Consider the following 26173-nt stretch of genomic DNA (forward strand, 5'->3'; position numbering starts at 1 on the left):
ACAGAATCCTAGGATAGTCTGGTCTGGCAGGGACCTTAATTGATCATCATCCCCTGCCATTATCAGGAACACCTTCCAATAGACCAAGTAGCTCAGAATTCAGTTCAACCTGTCCTTTAACACTTCCAGTAATGGAGCATCCAGAACTTGTTTGTGCCATCTGTTCCAGTGCCTCACCACCCTCATAGTGGAGCACTTCTTCGTTGTATCTAATCTCCATCTACCCTCATTCAGTACACTTTAGTACATCATCCCAAGCCCAAACAAATACTTCCAGTACTGTTCTGTATGCATCCATTAGTGCATCCAGGATCTGGTTCCAAATAAAAAGTTAACTCAGTTTGTTCAATTACCAACTTCAACAACTTTCCCTCTGGCTCTAGACTTTTCTTGAACTTCTAATTTTGTTCTACCTGCAGGGTTGTTGCACTGCCTTTCTCCAAAGGGATTTATTGTATAGCTCAAAGAGTAACTGCTTGGCACCCATTTGTCCCTCAAGGGCTTCCTTAGTCTTCAAAAATTCTGTTTCAAGATGTTTTTGAGGGGAGATATGAGGAGGACACAGCAAAGTCAGAGACTGCCCCAAGAGTTTGCCACCAACATGGTAAAATCCATGCACAGCCTTTTATTGTGTCCTCAACTACTGCACAGCATTTCTCATAGGCAGATGGCATTCCTGCAGTGAAATATTTGTATTGCAAAAGGAAGTTGCCTGCTTATGGTTTGGATGAAAAACAACCTGATGTTGAATACAAGTTTAATGGCATAGCTAGGGTATAAAGAAAATGGTATGTCTGATGTTTCAAGCTATGTCTGTCACTTGCCTGCAGGCATGGTTATTTCTCTGCAGTAGAATACTTGCACTTTTTTTCAGGGTAAAAGCCATCTTCTTCTTTCCCTTCTATCAGTACAGTTGCAATTTTAAGCACTAAGTGCTTATTTTTCACTAGTTCAGTCAGTCCAGGTTTGAAAGACAAGGCTAAGTCCAGGCTTTTATGAAGGATGTACCTTCCACCTTCAACTAGCCTAAAAACCTAGAGCTGAACCCCCCTACCCTAGAGAAGGCCCTGCAGGCCATGATACCGCTCATGAAAGCGCAGCCCAAGCAAACACAAATAACTCACGTTTGAGGTTGTGATGGGTCATCTCCCAGAGAAACGCTCTCCCCTTGGATTTCGTTGAAGCACTTCTCACAGAAATGATACCTGTCAGCAAGAAGGCCATATTTGGGTGAACTGCTCCGTCCACACAACACAGCCCAAGTCAAGCAACGGAGCCACCAATCACAGCAGGCCAAGGAAGGGACAGGAGCAGAGAGCAGGTCATCAACGGCGACAAGGATATTCAATGATGCAGATTTATGGGCCCCACATTGTGTTTGGTTGGTTTGGTTTTTTGGTTTGGAATTTTTTTTTGCGCAATCAAAGCCAAGTGCAGACAATGACAAGCATGAAGGAGAAATTAAAAAAACAATACACACACAAACAAAGAAATGGGGGTTTGCAGGACAAAAACATAGAAGCAAGACAAGACAACACAAAGCAGAAAGCCAAGGCAAAGCACAGATTAGCATTAAATCTCAAATGGGTTCACAAGCAGCAAACGATAAAAACAAATTAAACAAGAGTATTCTATTTTAGCATACCCATACCCTCTTCATTTTAACAATCCATGCCACGTACAGCAAAGAATTAAAATGAGACAGGGGAAAGAGCAGAAGGAAGGAGGAACTGCTACTCTGACTTGTACATCAGCACAGCAGTTCTGTTGGGAGGAGGATCTGCAGGAGATCAATGGAAGAGAGGTAGTCTTCCATCTCAAATGTACGAATGCTAAAAGGTCATAGAATTCTCTCCCAGTTGAAAGGAAAAGCTAAATATCAGAAACTTTAGGAACAATAAAATCTGTCCTTAAAATTCTTACAGACTAATAGAACTGTCAAACTCCATGTTAACTAACATTAACTAGACACATAATGCTCTACATGGATATGACTCTGCCATAGCCCAGTCTGCACATAGAACAGTTCAGCCATCACTACAGCAAGCATTACAGAGAAAGATTTCATTTGTACTTCAATAAAAGAGATTAATTCAAGATTCTACCCTAGCCTTCAAAAATGTTCTAAAGCTATGGCTTCTCCATTATAAGGCATGATAATTGAGTGCAGAAAACAATAAAAAATTCAAACAAGTTCATTATAAAGCCACACTACGACATTAGCAACTGTTAGGCTAAAAAGACACATCTCAACCTCCTTTCCCAGTTTTCAACTGAGATGATGCAGAGAACAGTACTTCTGGAATTATACATTTCAATCTATAGATATATGCATCTGTATATATGATGTAATCTACAAGTCACACGTAGGCACCTGTTACAATGCAAACAATCCCTTCTAACATTTGAAAACATGTCAACTGTCAGATTTCTGAGCAATGGTATTTTGGTTCATCTACTACTTGCTTATGAACAAACTTAAGCAGAAGATACTGACATGACATGACATGACATGACAAGCTACACTACATACGTGTCTATAGCTATTGTGGGTTATTATAGTACTAAAGAAGTAGGAGAAGCTTAAAAAACATCATTTGCTGCTATAAGCCTTTATGAAGTTTTAAAAGGTTAAGATGTAACTTGTGTACTCTTTGATTGCTTTCATCCAGGTGCTTAAGGAAACTACAATTCTTGGAAAATTTTGGCTTTCAGGTAAAATCCTTCGTGTTTTTGTCATTCTGGTTTGTTTGTTTGAGGTTTTGGAATGAATGGAGAGTGGAAACTAAATAAATTGATCGATCTTGGAGTTAAGCAGTTCTCTGCTCTAATAGGTAGATTCTGATGACAGGCAACGGAAAATGGCAATGTTAAAGCATGTGTTTGCCTGTTTCTTCCTGCCTCACTTCCCCAGAGATGACCTTCAGAGATGACTAGCAAGAAACCTCCCTTCAGAAGTCAAGTAAATTTAAATCCTTTAATAAACCCCAAGTAAAAAAGGATACTCAAAAGAGCTGTAGAATGGACAGCATTTTATAGAGCTACCGATAGCTATTGCCAAGACAATTCCCTTTAAGAAACTTTGTGAGAAAAAGCAAGCATCAATCTGCTGAAGATCTGAATACACAGATCTTCCAGTTAAGATGTGCAATACAGAGGTAAGTTTGCTCTTCAGCGTTAAAATCACAAGAAAAACCAAAGACTTGCCAAAACCAATAGGTATTATGAGCATTAATACACTTTCTGCATATTCTGCTCAGTGTTCTGCATGAAAAATACTGCTGCACAGTAGGAAATAAAGGCAACAGACTTGTATATATGATTTGTAGGTAATTGAAGATTTAATTAACTGCAGGATCAAAATGTAGTAAGACATCACATTTCTGCAAACAAAGGAGGGAAGAGCAAAGGCTGCAGTGAACTTTTGCTCAAAGAAATCCTTATTAGCACACAAGGCAAACTATTCAAGAGCACTTCCAGCAAACAATTTTATCTTAAAACATAAAGGTGTAAACACATATAAAGAGGGTGTCTATGTAAATACATGCATGCCTATAACAGACTGATTGCAGCATGCACAAAACTGCACCAGCTGAGTTTTCCTTACCTGTTCTGGTAACTGTAGTAAGTGGCATCTCGAGGGATCGTGCATAGCTGTTTGCCATAGCAACACAAAGTCTGTGGCGAGAACTCCAACTGCAAAGAGGAATGGGTCACCTTAGTACTCACGTATTTTCACTTGCTCTCCATGGGAAGCAAGTGTGACCCAGAGAGTGAACACTTCCATCTTACTCTGTGCACAGATCTCTCTGTACAGTAAAGTGTGCAAAGTGCTAGTCACGAAAGACATTGAGTGGGCTGTTATTCTCAATTTAACTCCTCTCCAAAGACAGAAAGCACATCAAAACAAGGGAAACAGAATTTCAATATACAGTGAAATATAGAACTTCTGAAGTAATAAAAACACACCTGTTTTATTTGCAACAGCAAAAGATTGTCCCAATCAAAATAAGCCTTCTGTAGCCAACTATTTTTTCCCCCAAGGGCTTACATACAAATAGATTGCTTAAGGACTAGACAGAATTAGAAGATCCACAAAATACTCAAATTCAGATTACTCAGGATTGCTAAAACCTGGTAAACTTCAGAAATTTTTGACACACCATAACTAATAACAACTGCAACTGCTATATTTTACCCCTTCAATTCAAGGAAGCAAGAAACAGACTAAAGATATTTACTTTCTTACCTTTCTTCCACAGCAATAACCAAGGCTCTGCATAACTGGGTCAATTTCTTGCTCAAACACCTCTGCCAGTTTGGAACAGTACTTGTATACCCGGGATGTTTTGCGGTTATACAGCCAGGCATTATTGAACATGAGCCAGATGTCATCTACATACTGCCACGGTTCCTGATACTGTCCTGTGTCCAGCTTTCTCTTGATAGTAGAAAGATCCATGGGGTTCTTCACTATGTCAAAATAATCCTGCAAGTAAACGCAGCACATCAAAACCCTCCTAGAGAACTATGTTGTAACATTACAGCATGTGCATTCTCAATGTATAAATTCTCATCAAGAAAAACAGGTTCCTCCCTGACTTGATTGTCAAACTGGTTGTGACACACAGAATGCAATCTCTAAGTAATACCATATAATTCCCCAGTGCTTTCTTTTCATTATTCCTTTATTTCTCAGGTGCTGTTGCTCATTCACAACTAATGAAAACAAGTCACTCTAATTTTAATCAGCAAAACAAGTATTACAAATAGTAGAAAATGCCAATGTTTTTGCAGCCATAGCAATCCAAAGACTTACATAAGAACATTAATATAAAGCAACTGTTTTCGGTAGCCCAGAAAACCTAACAAAAATAAATAACTTTATCCTATGCTAAAACTTATGTGTCCTCTAAAGAATGCCCTTTTCCAATCCATCATTTATTACGGTGCAACGTCTACAGGAGTCTGCAGAATGACAGTCAATTGAAAGTTTGTTTAAAATATTAGCAAGTGTATGAATGCTTGTAATAAAGCAGGCCTTGAAATTTTGCATCTGCCTTAAAAAAAAACCCACACCAATAGCAAATAAAATTTTTTTCAGGCAAAAAACATCACCTAAGCACCTAAAGAAGACTTCTACATCTAAGTATTTGTTTATATTTTGTAAACTTGTGTGGTCAATTCAGAGAGTTTAAAAACACAGATCCTTGAATGATAGTTGTCTTCTCAAGACAATTATAAAACAAGCAGAAAATTTAATGTAAACAAACATCTAACTTAAATTGTTTCTTCCTTTCCTATAACAAATAACAATCATTAATGGACATTTAAGTGGGTTTTATCTGCCTAATTTCCCACAACTTCAGAAAATATTTATACATTATGAGAAAACTATGAAATTCAGCAATAAGAGCATCACAACATGAAGCAACAACCATAAAAAGGCCATACAGCACTGGGGTTCTGTTGGTAAATCATTCCAGTGCATGCTATATCTTCTTATTTAGTAAAAGAAATACAGAACCAAACAAACTTCCCTAAGTCAGACCTTGTATGTTCCACTGCCTAAGTTAAACCTCCCCAAACACATCAATATGAAGATGTTAAGAAGACAGATGTAAGCTGTTCTCAAACAGGTATGTCAGAATACAGTAGTTTTGAATAAACCCGGAGATTATCTTGCTAAGACACTCACAGGAATTCCTAATAGTTGGGGATCCACAGGCTGTCGAAATGGAAGAGACTCTGGATCCTGACGGTAAAGTGCCTCCAGTGTTGGCATAAGTGCCTGCCGCAACTCTTCTGGCTTGAAAACTTTGGAAAATAATCAACATTAGAAAGATAACAGAAACAGCTGGAAGGAAGAAGCCTGCTAGAAAATGTGATGTCCGTGGAAAAAGACAGACAATGGGTTTGAGGTACTTAAGCATGGCTTGTTTATCCTCTGCAACACTGAGTCCTGAGGAGGATATTAAAATGATCACCTGAAGAAAAGGTGATCATAAGACGACATTGATAAGTAGAGAGGGTTCACATGCCAGATACATCCCTTCTTGGAGGCCCCGAGACAAAATATTGTCTAGAGAATTGTAACTGAGTATTTCAAATCTCCATTGTATTGACAATTTTACTACGGCTTAGTGCTTAATTCTAAAGGCTTAAAGAACTTGCCCAAAGCCAATTATAAGCACATGTATTATTAGATATTTTTGTCCAAAAGCCACAAGGAACAATCCATATAAGTACCACATAATCCACTAAGTACCAAAAAGGAAAACCCTGGTTTTTTTCCTCTGCAGAGATTTCTCTAGGGAGATGCAGTGAATTTAAGTAAAAACAGTCTTTCTGCTTACTTTTTTTCTTAGACTGCCCAGCTGCTGGAGAAGATTGAGTTGCTGGAGTAGTAGGTCTTTCTTCCCCCTCTGGTACTTCAGTCTTAATTTCAGGTTTCTTCTCTTCTTGTTCCATTGGGTCTGGTTTACATTCCTCCACAACTGGTTCTATTTTAGCCTGGAAAGCAGTTTGGAGCCTTTCACTTAAATCTCCTGGCCACCCATCCACATTTCTGTCCTTTAAACCTATCTGTCATGCTGCCCACTCACTCTTCTATCTCCTTTGTAGTCAAACTCATCTAAAACTTGAGCAAATGTCTTAGAATGCATCTTTAAGCACTGCAGAGCAGCATGGGTACCTCTTCAGGCAGTTCTAACAGCCTCTCATACAGCTGAGCTACCAGGATGATGCAGCTGGTAGCCACACTCCTGGCTCTCCTCAGTGACAAGTTGCCAAAGCCCAGTAAATCAGCCCATCATGTACATATAGAATCATTTAGGTTGGAAAAGACCTTTAAGGCCAATATTAATGCGGCACTGCCCAGTCCACTACTATGCCACATCCTAAAGTACCACATCTACACATCATCTAAATACCTCCATGAATGGTGACTCAACCATTTCCTGGGCAGCCTGTTCTAATGCTTGATAACACTTTCAGTGAAGAAACTTCTCCTAATATACAATCTAAACCTCCCCTGGTACAACCTGAAGCCACTTCCGCTCATCCTAGTATCTGCTATTTTAACAGCTGTAGGACTGACCCGAGTGCACCCTCACACTGGCATTTACCAAAGCAAAGCCTCATAGCAACTACAATATAATGGTCCTTTCTGTGGCCACTGACTTCTACTACCCCAATTTCACCAGAAAACACAGACCCTTCTTTCAGAATAACACAAAAGACAACAGTCGAAACTGCAGCAGCAGCAGGTAGCACCTACAGCTCTCACTGAATTCTGAAAGGAATGACAGAAGGCATCCAGCAGTACTAGATGAAGGTATTCTACTCCAACATCTGATCAACAATCTCACCTCAGATTTCTCCTCCATTTGCATCTCTGTTTGTTCTGGTTCCCCTTCATCTGTTTTAATCTCCATTTTCACTTCCTGCAAGGGTGGCTGCTGCTGTTCTGGAACAGTCTGCTGAGAGTTCACCTCTGTGCTGCTGGTGGATGGGGGGTTGGATACCTGCCCATCAATGCTCACAGCTGGTTGTGAAAGCTGGGAACAAAACATTACAAATGGGCTTCAATGAACCTGTTCTCCTTTTCTAATCTATGTTTTACCTATGCTACATTTCCACCAAATTTAAAAGCACTCTAGTACTCTTCTATTTATTTTCCCTGAAGAATACAGTGGTCCCACAATCTCAACTACTGGAAAACATATCAGAGGCATGCATTAGAAGGCCTTGTCTACAGAAAATGGCATTGTTTCCCCTGTTGTATAAGTACTGTGCATATGTATACATAACCAAAAGCCTCAGCCACATTTCAAAGTGAATTTCAAAACATGTACAAGAATTCTGTAAAATACTTCCTCTCTGGAAACAGCAGATGATCTACAGACTTGTCTTGATGAAAAAAGTTTACTCCCCAAATACAAAAAAAAAACCCTATTTTAATATTAAACATGCCAGGAGCAGACAACTGAAAATTAAACCTTACACACAAACATTTGCAGGGAAAGCACAATTAAAGTATTTCCTTACAGGTGTTGTGGGGTGCTGAGGTTGCAGCGGTGCTGTTGGTGTGGGAACAGATGCAGTCGTGCTCTGCTGTGACAAAGGCTGCTGCTGTTGCTCTGCAGAAGGGGTAACTGGAACTGGAGGCTGGACTTGTGGAGGCAGCTGTGCCTGTGGAGGCGTTGGAGTCTGCCTTTGAGGGGGGTGCATAGTTTGGGACTGTGGTCCAGGTGGCATTGCCTGAGGAGCAGGTGTGGGGGCAGTGGTGGCAGCAGCTGCTGCCGCCTGCTGTTGCTGTGATCCCAAGCCTGGGGGCGTGTGGTGAGGTGTTGGGGTTCGGCTAGGTACTGGAGAAGGAGAATTTTGGTGCATGGGAGGCTGTGGAAGAGGTGGGCAGTGAATATGGCTCCCTTGAGAACCTGGAGCCATTGCAGGAGAGTTCACAGGACAGGAAGCACTGGTCATTTGTGCCTGTGGGAAAACAGGTACACATTTGCAGTGACTTGGTATAGAAAAGCAAGAGAAATTACTGTCAAATGTCTGCTTTCCCACAGTGTATTTTAAAAATGTGACAAACCATCTGCTTCACTTTTAAAAACTCTTTCAAAAGCAGAAATGGTCTACTTGATTTATTTTGTTCTACACAAATATAAGGCTGTTTTATAATTTATTCATCTCTCTTAGAGAAGTTTCAATAGAATAACTTGTATTTGTTGATACGCTTAAAGAATGGCACACCTACACTCCTGGTTTGCAAAACATTTCTTTCTAAAACTGCAGATTTGTACATCCTGAATATGGGACAATGCACCACAGTGAAAAACTGCATTCAAATACACTTAGTGTGCCCATGCCTCCACCCCCAAGATTAGAAACTGAATTTATCATCACAAATAAGTACAGCTTTAACTCTACCATTATAAAATTACAAAAAATTTGTATTGGTCAAGATAAAAAACTGTAACTCCACAATAATCTTGCCTGCAAACTAGGAAGAAGCATCAGTGAGAAGCAAACTGACGTTCCCTACTTCTTCCTGGCCTGAAAGGTTCTTGCTGAAAAGGGAGAGGGAGAGGACAGAAAGGAAACTGCTAGACTGTAAATTCAGATCTTCAGTAGTGATAACCCTCTTAATCCCCCAAAGCCAGCAACACACAGGCCTGGATAGACATGCCTTTTTATGACTTATTCTGCTACCTCTTAATTTCTCAGGCTCTGCTGCTTCGCTGTTCAGCAAGAGAATCTCAACTATTGCATGCTGAGTCACAATTTCTTCTTTGCTCCATAAAAAAAAAAGTAAAACAATTTGTCTATAACACCTAAATTTAAGCCTGAGAACAAGTCAACAATATTTCAACCTTGCCATTCCCAGTGCTACACCAGGAAAATGAAAAGTCTCGATAAACTAATTTGGTTTATTATAATTCCAAAACTCTCTCAAGGAAACAAGTTGCTCTCCATTACTACAAACTGAACAATCATAACCAGTTTATAACAAAGGTCACTGACACCACGTCAACAAATCAGAAACTTACTTGAGATACTGGCGTCTGATTGCCAGGCTGAGTCATAGGCATGCTCGTTGTGTTCATTCCCGGGGAAGAAGCAGGGAACTGAGTCTGTTGTAGAAATTGATTCTGACCAGAAGGCTGGCCAACTCCTGGTTGCTGCATACGAGAAGGAAATCCCATCTGGTGGAAAAGAAAGCAACTCATTTCACACAATGTGCATACACCTTCATAACATTTTCCAAAAAAAAAAAAATAAAAAAGAAAAGAAAATAACAAAACAAAACAAAAAAACATTTATCTTGTTGCAGAAGTTGATGCTTGCCACTTACCTGTAGGATACAACGTAAAAAACCTGCTTATAGCTCTTTTCAAAAGACAGAATTTATGACTATTTCTCTTAAAAGCTAAGTAAAAGGATATTGATTTCAGACTGGGACTGTAACTTAAGATTTATTTTGGTTCCTTGTTTTAAAAATGTAACAAAAAGCCACTTCAACTTATTTTTTAGGCAATTCTTGCCACAAATATCTAAAGATTTACTATATATCAGGCAGATCTTAGAGGAGAAGCAAAAGACAGAAACCAAAGGGCAAAGAGAATGACGAAGTGATGCTTGCTTTATTTTTAAATTTCTTTTATTGATTGATTTTATGGAAACCACAGACAAGAGAAGCAAAGCCATGAACTTGATCCTGGTGGGAAGGCACACTGACCTGGTTCATGGCCCCAGCCTGACTTAGCTGTCCAGGGTGCTGAAGAGGAGGGGTTTGCCGGGGTCCCATTGGTGACAGCTGCATGTTCATCTGACCAAACTGATTCATTCCTGTGAATTTGTGCCAAAAAACAATGTGTAAACAAAGACCTGAAATCTTTAGGCACCATTCCACATTTGGAGAAGCAATGCTGTTCCTTTAATTTTGCTTTCTAGCAACCAGCTTTCAATCAAATATTGCCTTCTTTTAACTAGTTACGCAGAATAATTTTAAATATAGTTATCGAGCTAGCTACTCTTTCAGAATACAGACCAGCTTTTCCCCTCTCAAGACATCTGTTTCCACTGTTATTAAAACTCATTAAGTTTGAAAACTACTGTAACACATGACAAATACTGATTGTCACACCTGCTGCTGAAGATCAACTTTCCACAGAAAGTTGTATTATCTTAATTACATATTAGAAATTCACTTATTGAATCTCAAACTGTATCTTAACTTCAAGTACTTTGCATGTTAGTTATAACACATCTTGAATGCATAAAAAAGGTTCTGCCCTTTTTTTCTGAGCAATAAGTCTCACCACATTCCCTCTGCCACGAACATGTCCTCACCTGAGCTGGCTAGGCTCACCATGTTTGTCTGATCCCACCATCCTTTGCATATATCATCAGAAATTCCAAAAGCATCAAGCTGTTTATTTAACAAAGCAAGCAGCTAATGTGCAGCTTAAAATCACAAGACAAAATGCTACTAGAGATAGTGTTTTGTTTTTATTATATAGTTATTTAAGACTTATGCAATACAGATAGCTATTTTCTTAACCAAATGTAAAAACTGCACATGATACAAGGTCTCTGATGCTTCAGTAAGAGCTGTCCAAATCCAAGATTCCTTTAAAAATCACAGTAGCAAATTTTCTTCAAATATTTACCTGGCTGTGCCTGCATGCGATTCATCATCTGGTTTGGCACATTGGCACGTATCAGGGTTGGGTCAGGAAGAGGACCATCTGCAAAAAAAGATATTGAAATAAAATAATGTTATTCAGAAGACCACCAGGATTTATCCATCAAACATTTTAGTGAGAATTACACATTAAAACTCATGTATAAAGAAAGTAAGAGTATACAGTAACTAAACATTATTTAAGAGTCCTCAAAGTGTAAGGCACACTCAAGAACTTCCTTGAAAATAGAAGTACATTCCAGTGACAGAAATATCTTCATCAGCTTTCAGAAACTGGGGAAAAATGTAAAGCATGTTATCAAGGTACAACAATGAACAGTTGCTCACAAATAAGTCAGGTACCCATGAACAGCTAAACAGTCACCAGACCACTGAAATGACAGTATAGGATCTCCTGCACCACGTGACCAGTAACCCAAATGTTCTTACTTGCAGACATTCCTGGCTGTGGCTGTCCCATATTAGGGCCTTGATTCATGGGAGCTTGTGGCATGCCTGGAGCATTTGGGATCATATTTTGCTTCTGCAGCCTGGTTCTTCGTTTCTCCTCCAACTCCTTCTGAATCTTGTAGATCTTCTCTGCTAGCAAGTGATAGTACTCTGCCTGTTGGACAGGAATAAAAACCAAGAAAGGAGATGAGACACACATTAAGAAAAGGCAACTGGTCCCAGTGATTCAGACTTGCAAAGCGGCCTTACAGACACACATTTTTGTTTGGGGTGGGAGACAGTGTTCCCCTTTGCAGAGACTGTCAGATAGAGGGGGAAAGGGGCACTGCTAAGGGCACTGCTCTCAATTATTAGACCAACACCAGGTATTTATCTTCTTGTGTCCAACATTTCTCTGGGACAACCACAGTGAAGAGCTTCAACACTGCTTTTAGAGGACAGTGGAAAGTCTCAGGCACAGCACATCTCAACTCCTGGCACATCCAGGCAGCAGCCTTCAACTGGTTGGTTCCTAGACGCCATCAGTCACCCCCTAAACACTTGCTTCCTCAGCCTGGAAGTGCCATCTGTGCTTTCATTTCTCTTCCTCCCCAATGAGCACAGGATCAAGGTAGAAATACACAGAACTAGACAACAGGGAATGGCATCTCACCCTGCTGTTTGCTGATTCATACATATCCCCTTCCACTTTCCGAGCATATGCCACCAGATTCTCCATACGTCGATCCTTCAGTGCTGCAGGGTCAGGAGTAGGAAATATGGCTTGGACTCTGAGCAGGAAGAAAAAAATATTTAAGAAATGCATGTAAGTGATTAGAATGTTCCAAGACCCCCCAGTGGTCTGAACACAAAGCAGCAAGCAAATCCTCTGACAGACTGCAGATACCGCTGCTTCTTCCAGAGGCAGTAGATGTTGTAGATGGCTTGAGCCCTTGTAGATGGTTTGAGTATGGAGTGGGAAACTTACAAGACAACAGCCCCAAAACCAGCAGATGCAGCTCCATCTTTTGGCTTCTGCTTTCCCTTCTCCATGTATCCTGACAAAATTCACTCATCGGCCCTCTAGTTCGCAAGTCAGGCTTCCTTCTGCAAACCCTCTGCCTCCAATACACCTCTGGGGCAGCAGCTCACTTAACAGGAGATTGTTTTGATATTTGCTACTCACAATTTATGAACAAGGTGGTTTCGGAGATCCTGAGTAATGTCTTCATGCCACTGCTTTCGAATTCCGGTATTGGATGGTTGAGCTGTCGGCATGGCTCCCAAACTGGCAACACTGGCGCTTTCACTCATCATGGGACTTCAAAAACAGAGCAAGAATTGAGTGCAAATGTCTGGACCCAGCTTAATCATCTTACAGTCACAGCCTCTTTTAGAATAATGTTAGGACAAAGTGCTAGTTCAGCCATTCCCTAATCAATAGACAAACTGCAGAAATAGTTGCACACATTCACACCAAACAACGCAGTAAAAGAGTACATGCTGTTCGACCCAAGGACTTGGAAAACTGCAACAAAAACTACAAAATCCAATGGGAGAGATAATCATCAATGGCATTTACTTCACTGTTTATGCAAGAAGTGCCATGAGATAAAACCATGGGGTACAAAGAATTCAACTTACTTTTGAGAATTCATAGTTGAATGTAACATTGAGTCAGGCAGCAGATTAGGAGGTTGAACCCCTACTCCTCCATTCACTCCCATTGGATTTGCACCTAGAAAACAGAAGAATACAGAAAAAATGAAGAGCCCATTTATCACACAAAATCAGTAACCATTCAGCAATAACAAGGGTTTAGCCTTTCAAGTACTTGGACTTTTGTGAAGTGAAGTTAATTACCCATTGCTCTCTTCACCCCTCTTTCTTTGACAAGCCCAAGAAAAAGCCCAAGGCCCAACACTGGTGACCTCTAAGTGAAGCATCAACCCCATTACTCCTCTGCACATCTTCCTGAACTTATCTACAAACAAGTGATTTCAATTTGCTCCAAGTATTATGTTCCAGAGCATCCTCTCCTGTGACTGCCTAATGAAAGAGTCCAACCACTTCTGCTTTTTTGTTTAGAACCAGTTGGGTATTTTTTCATTCAGAATCTTAGGATATATATTCACAAAGGCTTCAAAAACTTAAAACATCAGTTACCATCTACATCTGACAAGGTCCTTTCTCAGCCACTACATACTTGATGATCCTACAACTACCTCCAATGCTGGTAAGAAAGAAAATCTGACAATCCTTTGCAGGAAACACCTCTAATTTGTTGCATAACAAAATCTGGTTTTCTGAATCATACCCAATCTTAATCACCATAAAAACTGCATCTTTTCATCACATACTACAGTTACCTCTCAATTAGTAAAGAAAAATGCAGTATATTTCTGTCTGGAACTTCCAAGGAAATCATTTTACGAAGCTGCAAGCAGCATGAAAACCATTACCAAGCTTTCCACGTATTTAGGACATTTGAATCCAACAGAATCTGTATTTCAAGCAAAATTATACACTGCATACAGGAGAAGCCCAATGAAATTAAGTATATCGAGCCTAACACATACCCCTAATATCACAACAAAGTACTTAACCAATTTTTCATAAATCTGTTCCAAATGTCCTTTCTTTTAGTCCTTTTCTTCTTCCCAAATCCACTCTGACATCTGAAAGCACACTGTCATGCAAGACAACAGTCAACCTTTACCTTAACTCTTCCTTTTTCAACTGTTTGTTTGAGCTACTTAGGACTGCAGTTTTTCACACAGCAGTCCTCATCAAATCCTGCTATTTCTCCTAAACTAGCCCTGTTATCCTGTAGGCCATGACCTGGTAATTTCTCTCACCTATTGTAACTCCCTCCTTAGCTACCCACACCTAATAAGGAAGCAACAGTCACATGCCTACACTCTCCATGCTTATCCTTTCTACATTAAGCTGCAGTTCTTCACACTCCAAGAGCTTTTTGAATCCCATTTCATTAGATTTTCTTAGCAATTGTACAAAGAATGTCTGCTGTTCTGCAAGGAATGCACAGGCAAAATACTGTTTATAAGTAATTACATACATAAAAAAATAAGAATAATTTTGCTTCAGAAAAGACTCCAAGGAACAATAGAAAATCATATTATTTTAATATAATTGTTTTTAAGACCCTTGCCCTTTTCTCTGTTTTCACACACTTAAAGGTAAAGTTTTAGCAAGTCACATGCAATCTGTGAGGGCCAGTCATCTCATTAACAAGTCTACTTTACCCTGCAGCCATTTCCTGAGTAGCTCAGGAGCAATGTTCCCTTTGCAGAGCATAGCAGCAGCTGGTTTCAGGTTGGAGTTTGTGTGTTTCTGCACCACTCTCATTCTGCACACAAGCTTCTAGCGGGACACATAGGCATCATCACAACAATCCCACACAAGCTTGTGATAAATCATTACTAGCTCTTCTTTCCTCTTTTCCGCTAAAAAAGCCACATCTACTTATGCAACTCAAGCAAACAGCTAAGAGAGAGAAAAATTCCTGTGATGTAATCTCAAACTATCAAACTTAGATTTGGTGGTTAAAGGCGACTTCATTTGATGTCATTGATAGACAGGTTCCGAATAACTGCACTTTGAATTGAAAATGTCATCTAGTCCTACAATGTTGCTATAAGCCACTTAGACAATTTAGAGCTATGTGAGATCACATGACAGGATTCGGGGAGGATGTCAGTTATTTACTATTTTTCATTTTTTGAACAAACTTTACATATCTGAGATACAAATGTAAAATGCTTCACTCTGAGTGACAGGGAAGTATTCCTGAATGCTGGCATTCCAAACCCTGCATATCCAATGAAAAACTTCTCAATAGCCTGAAACTTGCATTACAGTACAATTATAAAGCCAGAAAAAAATCCTTGAAAAATTAACATTTTTACAAAGAAACTAGTTTTTCCAGACAACTTGTTTTCCAGGAGAAGGGCACTTGGGCCCTCTAAAGTTCCTGTTCCACTAAGCAAGTTGCTATTTCAAGTCTAAAATATTGCAAAGCCCTACCTTTTGCAAATTAACTAGCAGGATTAAGCTAGTAGGTTGAGAAAATTTGCATTAGATGTAGCATGGGGAAGTTGCCTGTAGTTTGCATTTTAACACTAACAGATAAACTTACTCATAGGATTCATAGGGCGCAAGCTCTGGGGTGACTGTCCCTGTTGCTGATTCTTCACTTGAGCCTGGGGCTGTGTCTGCATCTGGTTCCCTTGATAGGTCAGTCCGAGGGCTGCGTAGGCTCTCTCGATGGAGCTGGGGTCTATCTGACTGGTAGTGTTAATGCTGGGCGTTGTCTGCTGCCCCACGCCCACAGAGCCGGTATTGGCAAGTCCTACTGCAGCTCCGCCCAGCAGCGCTGCGAGAGACACACAGAGTTAGAGGAGAGAAGGCGGCCAGAGGGGCCTGCCAATAAGGGACAGGCAAAGAGTGCACCGGCTGCTCAGAACTAAAGCATCTCCTTCAGGAAAGCATGCAGGGAACAGATCTGAAAAACCTGTCACGAAACAGAGAGACAAGTTTTGACCCAACCAGCCAATCCAACACGCTGTTTTCCCTTTGGGCTGCTTAGAGGAAATCCCACTCTTAAGTATTTAGGACACATCTGCTTGCTTCAAACTGAAAACAGAGGCACACCATGTCACAGAGGTTAAAGGCAGAAGAGTGCATACAACTTCCCACCAGCCTTTGCAATGCCTTTTTTGCCCTTTTTGGTTTTTTTTTTTTTCGTTGTCTTAAACCAAGAAACAGCCCACACTAGTCATGAGAAGAGCCTACAGTAATGTTAAAGTAGGGAGGAAAAAAACCCATACAGGTAACACAATGACAAAAATCTTGCCAAACATTTTGTCAGGGAGATCAAGGGGATAAAGAGAAAGGGGAAGTGACATCTGATGGAAACAAAGAATGAAGACAGAACCAAGTATCAGGAAATGACACAATATGCATGTGTGCACACATCTGTCTCCAGAAAGCATCCAGCTGGAAGAAGCAGCAATGAAAAAACAACCATTTGGTTGAGAGAGCTATGATTTGTTCACCCTTATCCTTACCTTTCTTCTTGATAGAAAAATACAATAAATACAGAAAGCTTACATAAACACTAGCAATCAGAGCCAGAAAAATACTCAGAGATTAAAACAAGAGAAAAATCACATTAACATGTTCCTAGGCTTGAGAGCATCACCACTATTATCTGGGTGCAAGACAGTTTAACTCCCAACATGCATTTTACAGTTTGTTCAATATACAGAATTCCCCAACAGACTTACATTGCTGATTTCTTTTGTCCCCAGCATTTTTCAGAGGCAAACATACAGGACAGTCGTGTCTCGTACAATTCTTCCAGTGTGAGATGATTTGTCGGGAAGATGCACAATGTGCCACTGACAAAGAAATAAAATGAAAAGCATTTACAAACTCCTCCCAGTATCTCCACATGGTCATCACAAACTGGGTAGAGAGCAGCATTTTCTCTCAGGGCATACACCTATATCAACAGAAGTCAAAGTATGATTTGAAATAGTTCAGCACTAACTAGCCTCGAAAATGTAGATTTCTTCTAGTACTATTGGCTCAACCAAAGCCTACTCGAAAACTCCATGTGACATACCCAAACCCATGTCTCCATGGCTTGAAGGATAACTCCATCTAGCTCAGGTGTCAGGCAGATTGTGCCAAGCAAATGAGATGTCAACAACTGGCACAATCCAGATTAGCCAAGGCTATCAAAAGGGAGATTACATTTTAGTAGGACAGAGAGGTTGCAAGTGCCAGTAGCAGTCAAATTCATGGCTTGCTATTGCTCGAGATTCATCTCTTCAGTTAAAGAAGACTGGTAGACTCCTATTTGCAGATTCCTGGTTTATGTCTACCTTAAAAAAAAGTCAGAATCCAAAAAGATTTTGGATGAGTTACAAAGTTAGGCAAAAGATTTTTACTCATGTCTTTGTTGTATTTTGTTCCCTCTAACTTGCCTAAACTTTAGAGGCTCAGAAGTTGCTTACAATTCCCTGCCTTAAGCAAATAAGACAGAATTTCTTTAACTTTTTTCCCAAGACACTCACTAGTACATCTCTTTCTAAGAACCCTTCCCCTCCCTAAAACGTTGACTAAATCTACATAGCCACTCCCCCACTTACCTTGGCAAGATTTGCCAGCCTGACAATGTGTCATGTGGTTCAAGACATTCTTCATGGTTCGGCAATGCGGGAGGTTGCACTGCCGCACCTCCCCGTTGGCCTGTTCTCGACGCTGACACTTGTGAGCATGTAAGAGGAGAACAAGTTGCTGCTGAATCAGTTTGCGCTTTTCTGGATCTGCTGTCGGTGCTCCAGACCCCATTCCTTGAGAAGCTGCTGGCCCCATCCCAGCTTGCTGCACCTGGGGAGCCTGCTGCTGGCCCTAAAGAAGGTGAAAAAGAAATTAATGGAAATAAATCTACTTTTGAAAATAATTCATTTGGCAAGTAAACAGCAATTTAAGAGAAAGTCCAGTAAGAGAAACAATTGCTACTAAAATATCTGATTGAGGAAAGAGCCCACCTCTGTGTAGTTCTGGAGGACCCATTAAAAATGCCCCTTATTCTCTTGTCAGCCACAATTTCCTCCTCATATCACTCTATTAGTCCTAGCTCTTGCCTTATCAATAGCCAGCAGACCTTTGTACATGCTCACACGTTAATCTGCAGTGCTAGACTAACCAGAAAATATTAACAGCACTTAGATCTCAAATCTCATTTTGAATGCTAAAAAGTTGCATCCACAATTCTTGCATTAATGAAAAAAAGCATATTTTAGAATGAACAGGGGTTTTCCTTTCAGTATAAGGTATCTCAAGTTGACTGCTCCTGGAAAAGGAGAATGAAAGGCAAGTTCTGGGAAGCTTTTAACCTTTTCCACCAGCAAACTTGCACATAAGCATTCAAAACAAGCATCTTCTAGCCTCTGCTAGAGATGAAGCACAGCTTTAGGATAATAAACACCACAGAACTTATGTCACGTATGGCAATATCTAGTTTGTCTTCTCTGCTTCTGTTTATTTATGCAGAACTCTTTGTATTCCTTTCAGGTGACATTTGAGGAATACTCAAATAAGAGAGGTTCAGGTACTCTGTGTTGCTTGTATCACTTCAGTTTTACAGACTTCAGTTTCTAATTGACTCTTCAAGTTCAACAGGATGTTTCTGGAGATCTCCAGCTCTTTAGACCCCAGCTACCTGTACTTCTAAACCCCACTTCTCCTATAGCTCTTGACTTCTAGTGTTAACCTTTCATTTTACAAGGCGACTTCACCAATTAGTCAATCTCTCAGGTCTGTGCATGTTCCAATATCACCATAACTGTCTTGTTTGCAGCCTGGTGTTGTAAATGACAGCTGAGACAGCAACAACTTTAAATTCCTACGTTTTCACCAGCTTCAAAAGAGTTATATGCTCTGCACTGAACACAAACTGAACAGCTGGGGTTCTGAACAAGTTTTGGCTGCTTTTTTATTGATTCATACAACCAACTGGTTTGTTTATCTTTCAATGTTTCATGCTCAACTTAAAAAAACATTAAATAAAACTCACAGGTTGAAGCTCTTTTTAAATTTAAAGGTACTAAAATTAACTGGAAATGGTTTTCAGCAACAGTTAGGTAAGATCAATAGACAGACCCTCCCAGGGTGTGTGTGGGAGTGAAATTTGAAGCAGGGAGAAACACAAGCTATATTCAGAAAAATGAATTTATTTCCTAAATTAAAGAAAAAAAAATAGATAGGGGGAAAAAAAAGCCTGGTAAGACATGTTGCATGTCATACCCCTAACCAATTTAAACTTTGAAAATGGAGCATCAGCTTTAAGCTCAATGTTAAGGCATGTGCTGAGGCACTGGCATTTACAAGCTCAGGTCATCCACTTTTCCCACTATTCTTCCTGCCCCTTTCCTTAAGTCCTGCTGCAATAAAAGTGGAGGGAAAGGGGAAAGGTACCAAGGCTACTACAGTTGCCAGGGAAACACCTCCAGCATCAGGACTGTTGTGCATGTTCATGTAATTCACAAGACGGATGCACAGCTGGGGTTTCTAAGCCCTATCACAGACAATACCTGTTTGAAAAGGGACACCTCTCTTTACCAAAAGAAGAGGTAAGTACAAACAGGAAAATAAATTCTCCAGACAGAGATAATCTGAGGAGAAGGGGCCCAATACAGAAACAGCAAAATAAAGGATGGGACAGAAGAGCAGAGGCATCCAAACAGGTTGCGTAGCTCACTTCAGCTAAGGAGCTCCATTCAATTTTCCCTGTTAACAGGGTTTGAAGGCCAAAGAGTGGAGATGCAATTTATCAACATAGAAAGCACAACTCAGCCCTCTCCCTCATATCAGTCCTAGGGGTTTAAACAAGTACATTGTGTGGATTCCTGTCGGAATCTGTAGGTATTGATGATTCCGAGATTGTATAAAATCTCTGTCTTTCTGCCCTGTTGCCAAAGAAGAAGCCATAATTCATCTGTGCTGTTTTCCAGGTTGTTTATTCTTGCTTATCTCTAACATGTTCTGCTGCCCTGCCACAGGTCTGTCCTGCAGGGCAGCGTGTGGGGCTCTGCCCCCAGTGGAATGTTACAAACATTAAATACCAGAAACTACGTGTGCTGTATTTACAATAATGTGTCAATATCTGTCACCTACGTTAAACAGTGTGTCCCCAGCCTAAACCAATAGAAAAATGCCAACACCACAGTGAAACATGGAGGGCATGAAGAAGGAGAAAAAGGACAAGACACACCCAATTTCCTCCATCTTGTCCCCTTTGAACCCCTAATCTAGAACCTAAAATTTTACTTTTGCACCCGTGCTACACTTAATTATTACTCATATCAAACACTCAGAGCTTGTAATTCATCCTGTAAGATTGAAAACTCTTTTCCATGGACAGAGATCAGAGACAGTGTCTCTCGGGGCTCTGTACAGGGGGGTTCCTGACTCCCTGCCAGGGTCCCAGGCCCTCCAGGGCAGCCAGAGGGAAGCCCTGGATTCCCACAGATTCCAAGCACATATTCACCTAGGTAATACAGCTGCAAAAAACTTAAAATGTGGCAAGACCAGAGCATATTGCTCCTCTTTATCACAACATTTTATGAATACATCTTTCACTCTACTTACCATGTTAGGCATTCCTGCCCCAGGAACTGGCTTCTTGTCCATTGGAAACTGTGGTAAGCTATTCTGCAGTCCAGCTTTATTCTGCATCTGAGGGCCAAGTCCACTGGCTCCAATCTGCTGCCCAGTATTTTGACTATAGGGCTGACCATAAGGGCTGGGATTGCTCATCATTCCCATCTAGGAATTAAAATAGTAAGATGTTCAAGTAAGATAGTTTAAGTTCTCAATGTATAAGAAAAATTTATGCTTCATAGAAGCAAGAGAGATCACAGCCACTGGCTGGCTGCAATGGAATACTGATCCACATGCTTCCCCTGCTCCTTCATGTTCACAGATTTACTCATCACACAAGATTACCTTCTCAACTAAATAGTTCCTGTAAACACAACAAAGCCAACTTTGCAATCTTTGAGATCTGACTGGATAGAAGTGGCCTGATTATTTCTTTACAAAATATTTTCAACAAATTTCTCATTTCACCTTCATGAATTCTACAAATCTTGCAAATTTGTACCATGGACTACATAATTCTTCCAGACTTGAGTTCTCCTCCCTGCACTTGTGCAGAGTCCAAATGAAGACAAATACAATCTTCATTCATATCAGCACAGTTTATCTCAAAAACATCCTACTCAACTACTAGCACTCACACAGCTTGTCTCCAGACAGGCATAACGATGCATGTCTGCATTATCAGTACACAAATATTTTCAATTTAAGAATACACCATAGTCATAGGTAACACCTCACAGTCACACCAATTCATTTGCAGTACTAGAGGTCAAAGGAGAGGACAGGTAGAAAGTCTGCAAACAAAACAAATCTATTGAATCATTCACCCACAGAGGAAATAGATTTATGTTTCATACAAGCCATATGCATATTCAACAGTTCTAGCACATCAGAATATACCATTTGTTGTCTTGGAACACCCAGAACCTAAAGCATAAGAAGCAATCTTGCCAACAAAGTTGATTGTCCTCTGATTTTTTTTTTTTCCATTCCTTGCATTCCCATTTATTTTCCATGGGAAATTTGGCCTTCTAGGACCAAAAGAACTAGACAGAGAGGACCAGAAAAACTGGAGATTTTTCTTAAGATTACCAAGTTCTCACCACTACTCAGCAGGATCCTCAAGGAGCCATAACTCAACAACAATGGCACAAAAATACTTAAAAAAGAGCTGTGTTGCTTCAACTCACATTAGCATTTGACTAGACAATGTCCAGTCTCCTTGATGCTCTTTGGTTCAAAGCATTTTCCTGCATTCAAAGAAGAACATAGCTCCATGGTAGGCCTGTTTCTAATCACGTCTACACTTATTCTCAAAGCATCCTCCCCTAGCAGAAACACCTTGTTTCTGCTCACCAAGCTTCTTCAACCTGCACTAGAAGTAACCAACATGCTCTGAGATGACCTACAATTAGTCATGTTTCTCTTTTTCAGGCTATAACAACCTTCAATCCACTATAATAGCCTTCAGTTTGCATTTACAAAATAAGGCATGATCAAACTCAAGCTATAGGAAAAGGAATACAAAATTCACCAAAGAACCTGCCACTTCAGACATCTGATATGCACAAGTGAATTCACTTGAGGACAGCCCTCCTCCTCCACACATAAGCAATAACCATAATCACACAGCAGTAATTCATTAGAGAGCAATGAAAAGAATCTCTATGCATGGCAGAAAAACAAACTATGTAATGATCAAGCAGAACTAAAAGCCTTCCTTCCCACTGCCGTGTCTCAAACACAATGAACACGCCTATGGTGAACAATGAAGCAGTTGCTGCCAAAACCAGGACAGGTAAGACCCAAAGCCTTCCTTCCTCAAAACACTAGTAAGACCTTATGTGCAAGTTAAGCTGAAGGCAAAGGGAGAAGAAAAGCATAAGGAGTCAGCAAATACACTTTCAGAAATATTCCCCATTGTCACTGCCACCTCAAATTGATGAGCAGGTTTTCAAGGCTTAGTGAAGGCCTGACATTGAGAATTAGTCCCTTAAGAAAACAAGATATGTTTTCCTGTAAGAGAGCCTTATCCCTTTGAGGCAATCTCAAAACTCCAGAGAGAGTTTTGAAAGCAAGGACATCCCTAAAAACAGATTTCTGAGCAAAGCTTTCAAGTTCATTAACAATCACAGCTCCCAAAGTCAGTTGACATCTGAGAGTACACCAAAGCACAGACAAGCTGGCTATTACTATCACCAGCCCCATTTGACTTCTGTAACTTATGCTGCTATCAGCCTTAAAAAACAGAAACCAAACCAAACATTCAGAATTAAAGGCTGAAAGCACATTTTCACAACCTGGTGTCACAGGGAGAAATCAAGACACCCAACTCAGACAACTGGAGACTTTACACACTGATATCAAAGTGTTCAGAATAACTGTGGCCTTGTGAGCCAGCTCTGTCCTGACTACAGGGTAAGAAATTCAAACCTAGACTTAAAAAGGATACTTTTGCTACATCACCCAAAACAACTTTCTAATGAAACTCATGAAACAGATGAGGTTTCACCATTTATATTTGCAACAAACCTGAACACAAGTTTTATGTGAAGCATCTGACTTTTTCAAATTACTCATCAAGCTGGCTCAGGACAAGGACTCCTGATGCTTTCTAAGCATCAGCCACTGGCACTGTTTGGGGTGCAGGACAAGCCCCCTCCAACAAGGCTCTCTCCATGAAACACAGGGATCCCCTCCCCCTCCACCCTGCTCTGCCAAGGGAGCTGGCAGCAGAACACCACACGCCCAGCTCAGCCGAGCTGCTCCTTGGAGGGTAATACTTTCACATTGCAGGTCACAGGAGAGGCAAAGACTAGAGAAGCTCAGGCAGGTTGGCAGGCAAGCCCACCAAATTGACTCAAAGCCAGACACTCGAGCAACACCTGAGACATTAAAAACCAAATTCCTCAAGGTCTCTCTGAACAAATCAGCAGCCAAAACTTGATCCTGATGAGACTGATACCTGCCAGATCCTTGGCTGAACCTCACAGCAAAGCCCCCCAGTTCTGCCATCACAGACAAACCCGGCACCAACCACCTGCATGCAACTCTAGACTGAGTCAAGAGAAACATAATTTGGGAGATTCTCCACCTGGCACAAGGTGGCCTTGTGATCCTGCACAAGAAGCAGGAGCATGCTCATGCTATTTGCTATGACATGTTGAAAAACACGAATAAAAGGAAACATGTAACAGGAAGAAATGTAGGGCCTCATGACTACAGAATGAGGATCAAAATCCCATATAATTGTATCAGTAAGCAACAACCAGAAAGACTGACACACAGTTCATCAGCACATTAATGTTCTGTGGGAAGGGATAGATAAGCAAGTGCAGAAGAACCAGCCAAAGGAAAGGTGGTGTTAAGTACCACTGCATAAGAGAAGTATGAGGCTTTATCTGCAATACAATGCAAAAACATACATGGCTTCATCATAGCTACAAGTCAGCAAGTACAAACTCTACTTACTCTTCCTGACCACCACATCTTTCACTGCCTTTCCTACTTCTCTTCATATTCATCCAAAGTTTTTCTTCCTCTCCTCACCTCACAGCTTCCACTTAATTTCATCACATATGCAAGAACTTGCACACAAGGAAGGACAGACAGAGGTCCCATTCACAGTAAAGAAGAAGAAAACAAGGAAGATCATAAAATTATGATAATAGAAAGCAAAGGCAATCTCAAATTATTCTTCATTTTACATACGTAATAGAAAACAACTTGACTTTCCTGCATCCAGGGGAAGCAGGGGCTGTCAATACCTGGTGAATAGTGAAAGGTGTCTATCTCTCACCATGGATGACATGAGTTCAGGAAACATCCTAGTTTACAAGTGGCATCAGATAGGGCTATTCAGGTACTCTCCCCCATCTAAGAGGAGCAACTACAAAAGCAGAGGAAATTCCCCAAGGTTTTATTCTAATGCCATGAAACACATGAATCTTCAGTTCAGAAGGTCAAGTGACTAACTCTACTTCTAGTTTTACTGTTAATACCATAGAGCACAAATTGAAAAGGAATACCTGCTACAAGTATGGACACAGAGATTGCAAATATTCCACCATTTCTCTGTAAGAACAACTGCATCTTTAACATTCTAATATTTGAAAGACAGCTAAATATCAGCACTAGGATTGAACTGTGATCAGCTTTTTGGATTGCAAAGATAACTATAAGCATGGAGAAGTAAACAAACAGAATTAAGCTTTAATAACATTCTTTCAAAGAATGAGAATCCAGAATTCACAGTATCAACTATGTATATCTCTACCAGGGAAACTGCAATGCATGGTCTAGTTTAAGACTACACTGATGATATCTAGTATCTTTCCATATCCACAAGTTCACAAGTGAAAGTTAATTAACTTTCCCCACAGGAAATTTAGTTTAAGTAAATTCCAGATGGGTCTTTAAAAACAAGAATTTTTTGTACAACACTTCCTAGTGCCACTCTAAGGACTGGTAGAGCACTACTGATCTCAAGAATACCCAAACTACATTTTGCCAGTGGTGTTCGCTGCTTTTTTTCCAAGGATTGTTGATTATTTTTCTTTGCACTTAACTGCATAGTGTTTTAAGAAGCCTATTTCAAGACACCAGCATTACGTCGCTACTATCTCTGCAATAAATACCCCATGCCACTCCAGAAACTTAGACTCACTGCTTCATTTTTCCCTCATAAACAAACATTCCTCTCTTACTCTAGTATAAAGTGAACAATTATTCTTTTTTTGTCCACCTTAGTTTACCAAAGAAGACAAAGGCAAGGACTGGAACTCACACTACCCTTTGAATGAATTAATGTACTTGATCATATGGTATGCTTAGTCACAGACTGAACAGTATGGATACCTGTTCAATCATATAGCTACTGAAAAACAGAAAGGCAACCAAGAACACTGACCACCTATCTAAAATGAGAGACTGAATATGCTAACACTAAGCAATACATGATGCTTTTATTTTCTTAATCTAATTTCACAATTTGAGGGTGACATCTTCAAACTCTTCAACTTTGAACAGAAATTATTATGAAATTTCTTATTGTTCTACTCAGGAAGTTAAGGAGATTCTGACAAATTATGTTTGTCTTTGCAAAATATTGCCATTGAATTTTCTTAACAGAGGTTCAAAGTGATAAAGCCAATAATAACAGAGCTTTGTACTTTCTGAAAGAGTAAACCAAGTCACAAAGAATTACTACTGGAACTAAATGTTTCAAGTGAAATGCTCACATAGCAGAGGTAGTAGTAATGCCCTTACTAATTTGAACTGCCTACACATCCACTTCATTAGTGGAGTAAGGGAACATTTCTTGAATCAGACAGG

The 26173-nt window shown here is 40.2% G+C and overlaps 1 protein-coding gene across 1 annotated transcript in view; it reads right to left on the reverse strand.

Annotated features, from left to right (window-relative positions):
• Positions 1–26173, reverse strand: part of EP300 (E1A binding protein p300) — a 61039-nt gene that overhangs the window by 15896 nt on the left and 18970 nt on the right. Inside the window, exons 3-20 of the mRNA XM_004175906.6 lie at positions 20828–21004; positions 17824–18085; positions 16954–17067; positions 15804–16040; positions 13289–13382; positions 12831–12965; positions 12318–12435; positions 11645–11819; positions 11181–11258; positions 10247–10356; positions 9558–9713; positions 8050–8493; positions 7371–7559; positions 6357–6513; positions 5699–5817; positions 4250–4489; positions 3608–3696; positions 1125–1205 (exon numbers count right to left, since the gene is read on the reverse strand). Coding sequence (XP_004175954.5) covers positions 1125–1205; positions 3608–3696; positions 4250–4489; positions 5699–5817; positions 6357–6513; positions 7371–7559; positions 8050–8493; positions 9558–9713; positions 10247–10356; positions 11181–11258; positions 11645–11819; positions 12318–12435; positions 12831–12965; positions 13289–13382; positions 15804–16040; positions 16954–17067; positions 17824–18085; positions 20828–21004 — 2975 coding nt within the window. The remainder of the gene's footprint in view (positions 1–1124; positions 1206–3607; positions 3697–4249; positions 4490–5698; positions 5818–6356; positions 6514–7370; positions 7560–8049; positions 8494–9557; positions 9714–10246; positions 10357–11180; positions 11259–11644; positions 11820–12317; positions 12436–12830; positions 12966–13288; positions 13383–15803; positions 16041–16953; positions 17068–17823; positions 18086–20827; positions 21005–26173) is intronic.

The sequence above is a fragment of the Taeniopygia guttata genome, chromosome 1A, assembly GCF_048771995.1.
Source record: "Taeniopygia guttata chromosome 1A, bTaeGut7.mat, whole genome shotgun sequence".
Lineage (NCBI taxonomy): Eukaryota > Metazoa > Chordata > Aves > Passeriformes > Estrildidae > Taeniopygia > Taeniopygia guttata.